The sequence below is a fragment of the Nanorana parkeri genome, unplaced genomic scaffold, assembly GCF_000935625.1.
Source record: "Nanorana parkeri isolate BGI_ZX_2015 unplaced genomic scaffold, ASM93562v1 scaffold662, whole genome shotgun sequence".
NCBI lineage: Eukaryota > Metazoa > Chordata > Amphibia > Anura > Dicroglossidae > Nanorana > Nanorana parkeri.
This window is the reverse complement of record NW_017306930.1, coordinates 128,544-141,531: the sequence shown is the minus strand read 5'-3', so window position 1 is coordinate 141,531 and position 12,988 is coordinate 128,544. Positions and strand designations below refer to the sequence as shown.

General features: G+C 39.8%; 1 protein-coding gene across 1 annotated transcript in view; it reads right to left on the bottom strand.

Annotated features, from left to right (window-relative positions):
* INPP4B (inositol polyphosphate-4-phosphatase type II B) overlaps positions 1-12,988 on the bottom strand; it is a gene marked incomplete at its 5' end in the record, with an annotated part of 263,520 nt that overhangs the window by 142,712 nt on the left and 107,820 nt on the right. Inside the window, one exon of the mRNA XM_018563411.1 lies at positions 8,799-8,946. Within this exon, the coding sequence (XP_018418913.1) occupies positions 8,799-8,946 (148 nt within the window). The remainder of the gene's footprint in view (positions 1-8,798; positions 8,947-12,988) is intronic.

The following is a 12,988-nucleotide window of genomic DNA, read 5'->3' as shown; positions in this document are numbered from 1 at the left end:
AAAAGAGTGCACCTGCTTTATTTAAAAATGAAAGTTACCTTACAGTGTTTATCTGTTGGCATACTAAATACAATTATGAAGTATTCAATATCTTATATAGCATACAGCTAGACTTCAGCATCCTGTTTTTAGTCCTGGAGCATTTTTCCTCGAAAAGTGAATTTAGCTGCAGAGTATGCTCCACTTCATTACATAGTCTGTTAACTCCCTCAAACCCTCCAGAGAAACTCCTCACCGTATAGCACCAACACTCCCAGCACACACATTGCATATTGATGGGATTTCTGTTGCACATGGAATTAAGATTTAAGACTTCTGGGTTGTGTATTTATAAAAATAGCACTGGATTTATGAATTTAGCTCCAGTTCTCTGCAGCTGTTCCTGAACTGTAACCATTCTCCTTATAGCTCAACACTCTGAACACCATTCTCTTTTAGGTCTCCTACTAGTGGCATTAGGCTTTCCAAGGTTTTGCTCTCATCAATGCTCACATCTGTGGCAGCTCTCTCTCTTCCCACCAATCCGTGTCTGGGCTATTGTGAATAGCCCGTACAGCACCCCTTCGGTTCTACTGAACCGAAGGGGTCCTGGGGCCGAAGCTAGCCGAAGGATCGGCCGAAGCTACGGCCATAACCTTCGGCAGCTTCGTGAATAGACCCCATAGTTGTATTACAAATGCTGTAATTTATGCAAACGTAACATCTTTCTTTATTTTTACTTCCGCCTCTACAGAGGCACTGGTAACATAGTCAGTGCCATCCAGCTGCCTCCTGGGAAGGCTACATCACCAATGCCTTCCAGGAAGCTCTCGTAGTTAATCTGTGAGATCTCGGAAGATCTCATAAGCAAAAAAAAATTAAAATAAACATACAATTTCCTAAGATTTAATCTCTGGAAAAGTTAATTTTTTATTTTTTTAGGCGTGAACTTAATCTGTGGGTCAGAGAACTAGGAAGAAGAAGCCAATCACCAATGACATCCATTTTTTAAACAACGGCACAGGCTTTTTCAGCATTGGGTAGATGGAGCAATAACATTTGGGATCAAAGACATTAATGAGGTAAGCAACCTTAGTAATATTTATGCATTTCCTATATTCATTTATTGAATTGGCGTTGGAGGTTTATTAAAAAAGAGTGGGATCTGTTTTACCATTCCGCCTTTCTACACAATGTACTACACAATGCACATACAAAGTGCTGTATTTTTTGTTATCAAGAGTGGTCAGAACAGGAAACGGTATTCATACACACAATACTACATTTCACTGTAGTCTCTTATTTTTCAGTCTTGTCTTGTTAGGCCTTGTTCACACCAAGCGCGTTCCAGGAGCAGAGCAGAGCAGAGCAGTTACAGACGGGAGCAAAACTGCGTCCAATGTATTCCAATGGTATTTTTAGCTCCAGTTCACATCGCAGCGTTCCTTTCCAGAGCAGGTAAATAAACTGCAGCAGGCCCTATTTTACCTGCTCTGGAACGCATGCAAACGCATCAAAAACACATGCAAACGCCCTGGAACGCACTGAAAGCCCACAAAAAAAAAACGCGGCACAACCCACTGCACTGCGTGTGCAGAAACTCATGCAGATCTGCTATGCATTTGGTGTGAACAAGGCCTCAGGAGGGCAACATACTAACTGTGACTTATAAATATGTAGCTATTATAGTGTACTTTGCACTGACCTGGGTCTTATACCTCAGGGGAATAGTTTCTCTAATATTGGTGGCAGATATTTTAGTTGAACAGGAATCCTCTATGAGTGTTCCTGTTCATTGATAACATAACATTGTTTGTTTACTATAAATACAACTATGAATGAACAGGAGGTGATGTAGATCACTCCCATTCATTCATAATTTAGGATATAGTTAACATACCATATCCTCAATTATGTACACACACTCAGCGATCACTGATCGCTGAGTGTGTGTACTTTGCTTTTCTCTCTGACACGCTGTCACCGCCCCCACGGAGGCTGATCGAGCGGTGTAGAGAGGAAAGCCCAGCCTCCTGTGACAGCGCTGTCTCCGCCCCCACACCGCTCTACCGGACTGTGATAGTCCGGCTGAGCGGTGTGGGAGGAGAGACGCTGGACGCTCACAGTGCTCTCGTCCTGCAGCGCTCAGCCGGCTGTCACTTTCTTTTCTCCTCGTTGGAACACAGAGCAGCGCCCAGCGGGGAGGAAAGAAACCAGGGATGCGCCGATGTATCGGCCGAAACATGGCTCTTTCAGCATTATGCCAAAAGTGCCATTTTCGACCGATATGTTTCGGCGGCCGATATATCGGTGCATCCCTATTTAGTTCTTTCTTGTAATAACCCTGAGTGACACAATTGTTTTTAAGGTTTCTGTATTATACTTTTGTAAATACAAACATATTAACAAAGCCTGTGAAAGATTATACTTTATCATAGTTTGTGCCTTAGGTGGGAGGATTTGCTGATTCGTTTATGATATTGTACTTACCCTCCTTGCACTTAATCAGGAGGTCAGCCCTCTGTTTTGCTGCACGTGAAAATGGCATATTGCTTGCTAACTTCGAATTACAGGATGTAATTGCCGGTGCTAGAACTATTACGGCAGAGAGCCACCTACGGGATTTATAACTGTAAACTCCCAAAGACAGAAATTAAAAGGAGGAAAGCCTATAAACTGTGCATGATGGAATACAAGATGAGTTTTATATTAGCAAATAGCCCTTTGGGGTCTTTTTTGCAAATAAAAACTTTTGTTGAAAGTAGGACTTACATGGTAAATCACAATTTTCACACAAAATTAAAACGATCCACAAAGATTTGCTCATCCTCGCCTGTTAATCTGTTATGTGGTAACACAAAACTACAATATATAGATACAGTCATTATCATTTTTACAATTTACATAGATTGCTCTTCTATTGTGCTCTGAAGTAACTACTAATTACCCACATGTTCTAGATTAAGAAGTACTCTTGTCTTTAGCATGAATGAGCGCATGATTAATTTGATGATTACTTAAGCCTTGAAGGAAAATAAAGTATTTACAATTGATCAGAAATGGCCCGTCAAGCTTTTGGAGAAAGCAGCAGTGGAATTATTTGACGCTTATGAAACTTCTTTATAGCTGCTAGACAAATGCCTGCCACAGACTCATAATTTTACCACTCTGACTTCTACATACAAAGAAGGATTTACATTCCGAGATCATGAAAATGTCTTACCTTGGATAACACTCAGATTAGTTTACAGTAATGAAATCACTCTTGTAAAAGTTGATAATAAAGTGAAATTCTACACACCACTGAAAATGAGTTAAAGCTGAACTCCAGCCTTGTCTTCAGTTTTGCACAGTTGTACAGACTCCTCTACTGTACTGAAAATGCTTACTCTGATTTCACTGCACAATGTGCACTTTTCACAGTAGGCATTAAAAGTAGCAGCAAGTCAGACAGAGCCCACTTCATTTTATGACTGAAGTGCAGCATCATCTAGCCCTTTCTTCCCCAGCTGAACTGTCCCTGGCTCCTGCCTTGTATCAATTGCTTTCAGGTCTGTCAATCATGGAGGCTCAGCATAATATGTGGGCATTACCTAGGGTGGTCACTGTTTTCAGGTGTAGCTCCTTGCACCAGCCATTATCTGCCTGCATTGCACAGAGACCCAGTGGTGACATTACTGGGTCTAAAATAATGTATGTAAAATCAAAAAGGATTTATTAAAAAATGTTATAAGCATAATGATGAAGGGAGGAGGGATGAAACCTCAGCTTTAAAAATTAGACTGGAAAATGATAGTTCTTGTACTGCTTGGTTTCATAGCTGCTATTTAGATATTGACACTGGATCACATTATTTAATGTTACCTTTACCATCACTCACTGTTAATAAAATGTATTCCAAGCAACAATAAACTCTGTTATAATGCCTCCTTAAACTCAAAATTAATTTCACAATTAAGTTTGTTTTATTTTCCTCAGTGCAATGTTATTATGATCATTTAGGGGAATGCTAAGCACGCACAAGAGGTCCCTGGGGACCAAGGACTAAAGTAACAATCTCTTCTCATGTCACTCCACATCACTGTAGCAACTGCCCTGAGTTTACCTAATGACCAACATGCATGAGGGAGGATGACAATGGAGATGCCCAAATCAATGGCCATGCTACTTCACTTTAACCAAGAAATTTGGTTATATGTAGTACATATATACAGCACACACCTCCACTACACTCCAGCAATAGAGTTACAATTCTCCCCTGCCAACATGAATAGGTTAAACCATGATCCATAGTACATAACATGTAGTTGTACTATGGATCATTTAAAGTCACCTGTCCCTTTAAGAAAAAGTATCGGTAATTGGTATCGGCAAGTACATGAGGGGATGTACTTGTACTTGGGTCTGAAAAAGTGGCATCGGGACATCCCTAGTAGCAACAATATAATCCAAATGGTATTTTTGTGCATTTCTTAATATAGCTAACATACGGTTAGGACCTGGAAAACATGTCATTAGCTTCCACGGTGCTGCTGTGGTATCTATAGTGGCTTTCAACTAGTATTGAAGGCCCAACCCTGCTCATTTTCTGAAGGTTAGGCTTTTCTGAACAGTTTGTATTTGACTCTTGACAAGATTCTACGACTTTCATGGGATATTCTAAATCTCCACAACTGAGTGGCGCTTGATGTGCCTTAAGGTGCCCAGCCACTGCACGATTCCCGTACGAGAATCGCAGGAAATCCCACGATTGTACGAGAATCGTGCAGTGTGAATGAAGACGTGCGAACGTCTAATGAGCATGCTAGAAAACAAGCCGAAAATCTTACGATTTTTGGCTGGTTTGAATGATGCTCGGGAGACAAATGCCGAACGTGCACACTGCCCGTTCAGCATTGGGTTCATCGGAAGCCTGCTCCTCAGGGGGGCGGGCTTGCGATGATTGCAAGTACAATCTGCCTGTCCAAGATGGGCCGATTGTACGTTTTTTAAATTACTTTACAACCATCGCAAGACTAAGGTCTTGCGATGGTTGTAAAGTGTATGGCCACCTTCAGACAGATATTATGTGTGATAAATTCACAACCAGTGTATCCCAGCTTGACAGCCTTGTTCATTGTCTAAATGTAGCCCAGCATCGCTATCCTGAAGTCATTTTGTTATCATTCCTTGCACATACAATTTTTGTGAGACTGTAGCAGAGAAATTAGAAGGGATGCTGTATAGTACAGGTTACTAGATATCAAATTTGAATTCCAGCAAGCTGTTTTACCTGACAAATGATATGTAATAGTGTTTACACCATTTTGTGAGCTAGACATTGCTGCCAGACACCATAAAAAATTTTTTTTTCTTTACAGCAGACAGGTCATACAGCTTGGTCATCAACCTGCCCCCTTTTGAATGGACATTGAAGAAAAAACAGAACTGATGAGGTCATCACTCTGCACTCTCCTCCTGCACAATGTTCACACTATTTACTGGCAACACAGTTCAAAGCATCAAAACCATCACAGCTGCCCTTTCCCCCCACCGCTAGTGCTGCTGGTCAGGGAATTACATCAGACTGACAATATGACAGATACAGATATTTATGCTACTTCTGAGTAATAATACATTTTATTTTTAAATGAACACCATGGGGTTGATTTACAAAATTTCCTCCCATCCAAACACTGGGCAAATCCCATTCGCACAGCATTCCTGCTACTAGTTGTATCTCCTCAGCTCCATCTAGTGGCGGGAATGCCATGCGAACTCCATTCGCACAGTGTATGGCTGGGTGAAAGTTTTATAAATCATAACTGGACTAAATTGTGTTTTTTTTTTATATCTGCCTAGAAATCAGACATAACTATAGCATACTTGATGGTGTCAGGTGGCTCACAACCATCAGGTCTTAATAATAAACCCAATATTTATGATCTACTATTAGTATTTTAGAGTCTCACTAAACCTCAATAAATGTCTAAAATGAAATGTTGGCTAATCTACTGTGAAATAATTACCTTCCATATTCCAACATTGATAAGCAAAATTAGAAATTGTATATGGCCCCTAGCAGGAGTCACGGGGTTGCATATAAAGCTAACAATGTCTAAATGGTTGCCCTCAACTGCAATAACGTCTCATCTCTGACTTAAATGCAAAGACCTCTGATGAAAAATCTACTAGCATGTTTATGCTCATTAGAGATAAAAGTAAATATGTCCAGATTTGTCTGCATATAGAGAAAATGACAAAACTAAACTGTAATATTCAGCAGTAATACATTATATGCTCCAAAGCACAAGAAGCAATTAAGATCAAGTGATTCATTGTTACCTTCAGGGAAAATCAACCTTTTAAAGCGCTTGAAATGTGGAGCACAGCAAAACTCTACAGAAAGCTGAAAATAAATCTCCTTTTTGAACGTTTTTATGCTAAATAAAAAAGAAACGTTTACAGTATTCACAAGATGAATTTTTATCAGTAATAAAGAAAGCTGGGGATGCAGCATATCACGTTTTGTTGACTCTGGCTACAAACTTTACAGTATACTGGCTGCGAAAGAGAATGACAAACTAATGATAAACACAATGAGTATCATGGCTCATGTTTTAGATGTTAGTGCAACACCTCCATAAACCAACATAGTAATCAACCATACAATGAAAAGCTAACATTATTTCCTACTCATGCTACACACACACATGCTACATCTGAGTATAATATAAAAGCTGCTGCTAGGCCTCAAGCACTCCATGGGAGCTCTAAGAGCCCTATAGAATGTTCATAGTGTATACGTCATACTAATATTATTGATCAGCTTACATCACATTAGGACGTGCTGAAGATAAACCAGCTTATTCGATAAGGTACTTGGGGTTAAGCTTTGATGTGCACAGTTCATTAACAGTTAGCAACCAATGAGTAAGATTTCTTTATATGATTACGATGCACTGACATGTTTATTTACTATGGCTGCATGCATGCAGGATATCACTGGTGCTTTTTGCACCATCCTATTGCATACACTTGTTTGAATAAAAGTGCTATATAAAATGCACTGTAACTAATAAAACCTAATTTAATATCTAGATGTTTAAGAAGTGTTTGTGAGCCTCCATGTCCTATACACGCTCCATTTGTTGTAGGATAAGAAGAGATGAGCATGCACTGCACAGAGTTCATTCAACCTTAGAGAAGTATGAATGTCAATGTACGCTATGCATCAGCAGAGAATTCCAATCAATGGTATAGAGTGACTTTCAGGAAATGTAAAAAAAAGTCCCCTCAAGCACACCAAACTACCACATTAAGACATAAAGCAACAAACCCAAAGCAGCTCTAGACCAGGTGAGGTATAAGGATTAGGGATTTCAACTATACCCAAACCACAACTAGCAGCAGAACTTTAAGGCCTCTTTAAAAAGCCTTAGCATTAGAACCACCAACCATGCTATTGACTATCTTGAAAAAGGATACAAAATTCTATCTTTTTCAAAATCGACAATGCAGATACCATCTCTGTTTGCCCTAGTGACCAATGTCACTAAGACAGAAATTAGGGGAAATTGAAACTGTTACAGTTGTCACCAGGGCAAGGCATGAGGATAAATTATGCAATGGGGACAAATGTTCTGGGGACAACTTTCTAAAATGGGACCTCACTATACTTTGGGGGATATTTCCTCTGATTTCTTGTTGCTTCTCCAGGAAAGAAAGTGTTGGGAAATCTCCCCATCAGGACACAGACAGCGAGAAATAGCATAATAGCATATCAAATTGGTTATATATACACGTTAAAGCAAACCTATGCTTTGTCAGGGTTTACAACATTTTGTGACATTTAAGCCCTCGTTCACACCTGACCGTTTTGTAGCGCGTTCTACGCTCGACGAACGCTCTACAAAACGGTCAAAAAAATAAATAGCATTGTAGTCAATGCCCTCGTTCCCACCTAGGCGTATTTCCGCTCGTCCCTAACGCCCTACAAAACGGCCCACGCCTGAAAAGGTCCCGGGACTACTTTGGGCCGTTTTGTAGGGCGTTTTCCATTGGGATACAGCCAAGTAGCCTTTGGAATCGCGCAAACGGTCGCGCAACTTTTTTACCGCGAATCGCGGTAAAAAAAACGCGCAACGATCGCGCGACAGGCGCGTTTTTGCAATACGTCTAGGTGTGAACCCAGGCTTAAACACTGACCAAGCAAGCCCAGACCACTGCTTCCACATATTCCAGCTATATTCTAATGGTAGGTGGAGCTGTAGCAATATGGTCAAGGACTCTAGGCACCACAGGTCAGCTAGTTCTGAGCCAGCAGTTATGATGAAACAATTATTTTCTTATGCTTATCCTGATCCAATAAATAGTTTGCCTGTTTAAGAACTGCACTTATCCTCTAGCTCAGAGGCAAATTACAACATGAGCATCTAAAAATATTGTAAACTTCAAAGTTGTGAGTCTCAATTCCTTGACATTTTATACCTGCATCTAGAAAACAAATGAGAAACGAGAACCTGGTTCCCCTATATTAAAATAAATGAGCATGACCACAAGAATTTCAGCTTTCCTTTGCACATCTAATTGGGATCAATTAAAAGTTGGCTGAGCAAGCACTTTAATTCAGTTCTTGCCAAGAGAAAGAGTGTTGCCTTGGGAATGAAATACCCTGCAATACATTTCAATGCTATGTGCCATGACAGTAAGCCGTGGAAGGATTTGGAGAGTCTGCCTTATGGTAAATGATTGCAAGGCAATTAGGAATTAAAACATCCTGGTAGCTAATCATTTCAGCTGCCGTGAATAATATAACGCTGTTCACTTGATTTTTTTACCTTCTGGTGTCTTCTTTTAAATACAGGGTTAGCAGTTGCTTTGGGATATGGAAAGACATGATGCTCTCTGACATCTGCTCCCGAACACAGATCCACTTGTTGTCAGATGCGGGGAATCTGTAGAACTTGTAGATTGGATTCTTTAACACTGGTGGGGGAAACACAGGAAAAGTTTATCCTTTTTACTTTTTATTTTTTATAGAATGACAGTGTTGTACTAAAAACTGAAAGAAAGCAAGAGTAGTAGACAAACATGCACATTTATGCTGCTATTTGAACCTTTTTGATCAAATAGACAGAATACGTAAAACATAAAGCTGGCAAGGGAAGCAATGAGGAATTCAGTCTTTTGTGACCACAAATGTAAGATTAATATTCATTTTAAATTAAACATTTCCACTTTTAGTACAAAATGCCAGCAGCAGGATCTATTTAAATGAGCTCAGGCTAATCAGCAATTCTGAGACCCATTCTACAGAAACATGTTTTCAGAGAAATAAAAAGACTGCCAGTGCTGTCCTTTACCTGAAAATGTTAGTTGCCTGACTCTCATGCTGACCACCTCCCTTCAATATTTTCTAAATCACTGCCCAAGACAAGTATGCAGATTAGGAAATCCTTTGCAAGGTCCATTTGCAATACAAATAACACTAAGCTTGCCCAGAGCTGCTGGCTTGTTTCAGAGAACCACTGGCTTAGTATTCTTACTAAAGGTGCCCATACACCCTTCCATCAGCATTCGGAAATCTTCCACAAATGGTCTTTTGAACGATAATTGAACAGGTGATGGGACACCAACATTTTGTTTACTGTAATCCTGCTCTAATTTTCTCCAAAGGTGAGGGTGGAAAACTTTTTCCGAACCGAACGAAAATCGATGGATTCGTACGAACAAAATCGCTGCACATGCGCAAACGAAAATCTGTTCTGCTGATCGACAAAATTCGGTGAGTTATTATTGCTAATGAATGATTATCGAAATCCACATTGGTCTGTGCTTGATGGGCTATTTGGGCTAGAATCGAAAGAGGGTTCTTGGCAGCAACGAAAATTTCAGATCCAAAATCTATAGGTGTATGGCCAGTTTAAGGCACTGCTTTGTAAGAAAAAGTCAATCAGCATTCATGGTTACATACATACATACATGCATACAGGGTGGAATCAGCATACATGGTTGGAAGCTGATCAGTGGATGCCCAAGTGGAGTATGCCGCTACTCTTTTACTAATGGAGTTTTCACCTTCTTCCTCAACGGTGCTGTCAATGATTTTAAACCTCATAAATGTTAATCTACTTGAATTAAAGTCGTAAAGTGTATTAATCCTCCACTGTATCTGTAATCCCCACAAAGAAATACACAACTCTCCACTGTAAAGCACAATTTACCTGTATTTTTTCAAAATTTGCCAGTTTTCTTCCTGTCTTTGGAAGCAAATGTTTACATTTAGAAAGGTAGCATCATGGGAAAAGATCATACTAGCCACTAATAGAACTAATGCATGTATAGTTATACATGCATATATAAACACACTACTTCTCCCATGGGTAAAGCATCCTTAGACACTTCCACGCATATTCTAGTGACCAAGAAGAGGAGGATACAACAGATTGACAGCAGAGACATTTTGCTTCTGCATGAGGAAATGGCCTGCAAGCTGTTATACAGAAGGCATCTGTCATCTCACAGCTCATGCATAGTCATCTGGATATAAGCAAAACTGCACTCACCAGAGCTACCATTGGGTGGGTGGTGCCTATAAGGCCTTCAGGGTTCTGCTTAGGGTAGCAGGTTAAGAGAAGACAACATCAAACTACAGCAATTCATCGGTAAACAGTAATAAAGGATGAGGGGGTGAAGGCACTGCTTAAATCTGAACTCTGAGTACAAACACTCTCATTTAAAAATATTCTTCTACAGTGACAAATTATATAAATTTACTTTGTGTGCACCAATTGCCTTTGTAAACCTAGGTATTACCATCATAATGATGATGTAATCACAGTGCTGCACAGTCCAGAGAGCAGAGATGTGGGAGGGACCCAGCAGAAAACTACAAGAGGGGTGGGTACCAGTCACTCTGCACAAGGGGAGAGAGCAGAAGTGACTGGTCTTATTTACATAAAGCTCCTGCACCGAAGCAAAGTTTCACACTGGATTGCTACACAGATCTGGAAGAAATACACAAAGAACACCAAGATTCCAGTAGGAATACACATGCCTCTGGTATTTAGACAATATTTGCATTTCCTAGAAATCAGCTTTAAAGGAAAGGAAAGATTTTCTGCAACTTAAAGTGACATTAAACCCTCAGATTTTTTTTACATAAAACAATACTGTATGGTGCGCCTTCCTGTAATCCATGGTAGTTTCCCTTCTCTTTGCTGCTCTTCCTTTTAAATCCGTATTTCTTCTCATGCTGGGCAGAACTTCTGTTTTGCAGCAGACTGCCTTGTCTCTGGAATGGATACATGGTGTCTGTGTGCAGGTTCACAACCTGAGCCAGCACTACAGAAAGAGGCACTCAGCTGCAAAGGGAAGTTCTCCCCCAGCATGAGAATAGATACAGATTCAAAAGGAAGAGCAGCAAAGAGAAGGGAAACAACCATGGATTACAGGAAGGCACACATTACACTATTGGTTTATGTTAAAAAAATCTGAGGGTTTAATGTCACTTTAAAGGTAATGCTTTTGTTTCAGTCTCTTAGTTGGTGGACTGAACAGCTTAATAGTAGATCATTATATCAAGCTGACATTATGCTGCTTATAGTAGTGAATCTGGTTTCATTTATTATAAATTAAAAGGAATCATTTTCCATGTGGGTCTAGGGCAGTATAAACACCAAATAAGGCTGTGCCGCTAGGTAACAGAGCTGCTGGGAGATGGTCAGACTGTGCCTTCACATCCAACTACTCTTTGTGTCTGCACACTTTATCTGTTTTTACATGCTAGCTACCTAAAGTATTCATGTAAACAGATCTTGTTTTAGGCAATGAAAAAAAGAAAAGCCTTGCTTGTCATTGCTTTACTGCATTCTACACACTGTGCCAAGTCATATCAGCATTTTTTAAGGGATATGTGTGAGTGCGTGTTATGCCAACATTTTAAATATATACCTGATATCTTAAAATACCTATTGTCCTCTCTGCTTACTGCCCTAACAAGATACCCTACATCTGTCCAAGCCTTCTTCACATGCATAAACCTGATTCATTTACTTCACTATTGCGTAATGAAAGAAGCGATAAAACTGACCTGCCATAATTCTGCTGTATTAATAACACAAGATATAATAAATGCCATGATTACGGTGTGTTTATACCAGATATGTGGGCTCAACGACCTTCACATAAAACCCTTTATTTAAGTAATCATTAAAAAACTTCCATGAAGTACTACATGAACTTCTTTATTCCTCATAAAATACCTGAGTTATGGCATCTGCATTCACCATTAAAGCATTTACAGTGAAGGGCCCCAGAAAAAAACAGTAGCAAGTCATTTCTATTTTTAAACATAAAACAGGAACTGAATATTTAATGGATGTGTAGACCGGCTAAAAAAAAAAAGTCTTAAAAGCAGTTAAATCTGGCAAGATAAATGACTAATGTTATGACATCTTCCATTACCTGTGTGAAGAAGGTAAGGTAATTAATCACTGGAAATGCCTGTCTACCTCTTTAACAAATGTTTAGTCATGATTTAAGGGCCAGTTTCCAGTGACATACATAACACAGTGTATAATACATTATATACACAATTAACATTGTTAAGCAGCATTTTGCAAAACAAAATTGAACTTCATCAGCCAAACCAGCATAGGAGCTTGAAGTCCTTGCCACAATCATAGACACGCATGGGGACAAACGTTTGGTGAAAGTCAAACACAGTAATGTATCGATGATAAAACCAACAAGTTCCCACTGGGGGCTCTTAAAACTACAAAGAATATACAAACTGGCGAGTCGCTGGTTCCTCTGATTATAATTACACTCAGAAACCCCACAAAGCCTCTGTGATATCAGCAAACACCATACTGTCCTAGTAACTAGAAACATTGCCGCATTATGGAAATTCTAGCACAGCCTTTCTCAACCAGGGTGCCATGGCAAGTAATGGGTGTTGCTTCAAATTTTTGCGGGGGAACTCTAATGTGAAGGGAGCTCCTGATATGAAGGTGGCTCCTGATGT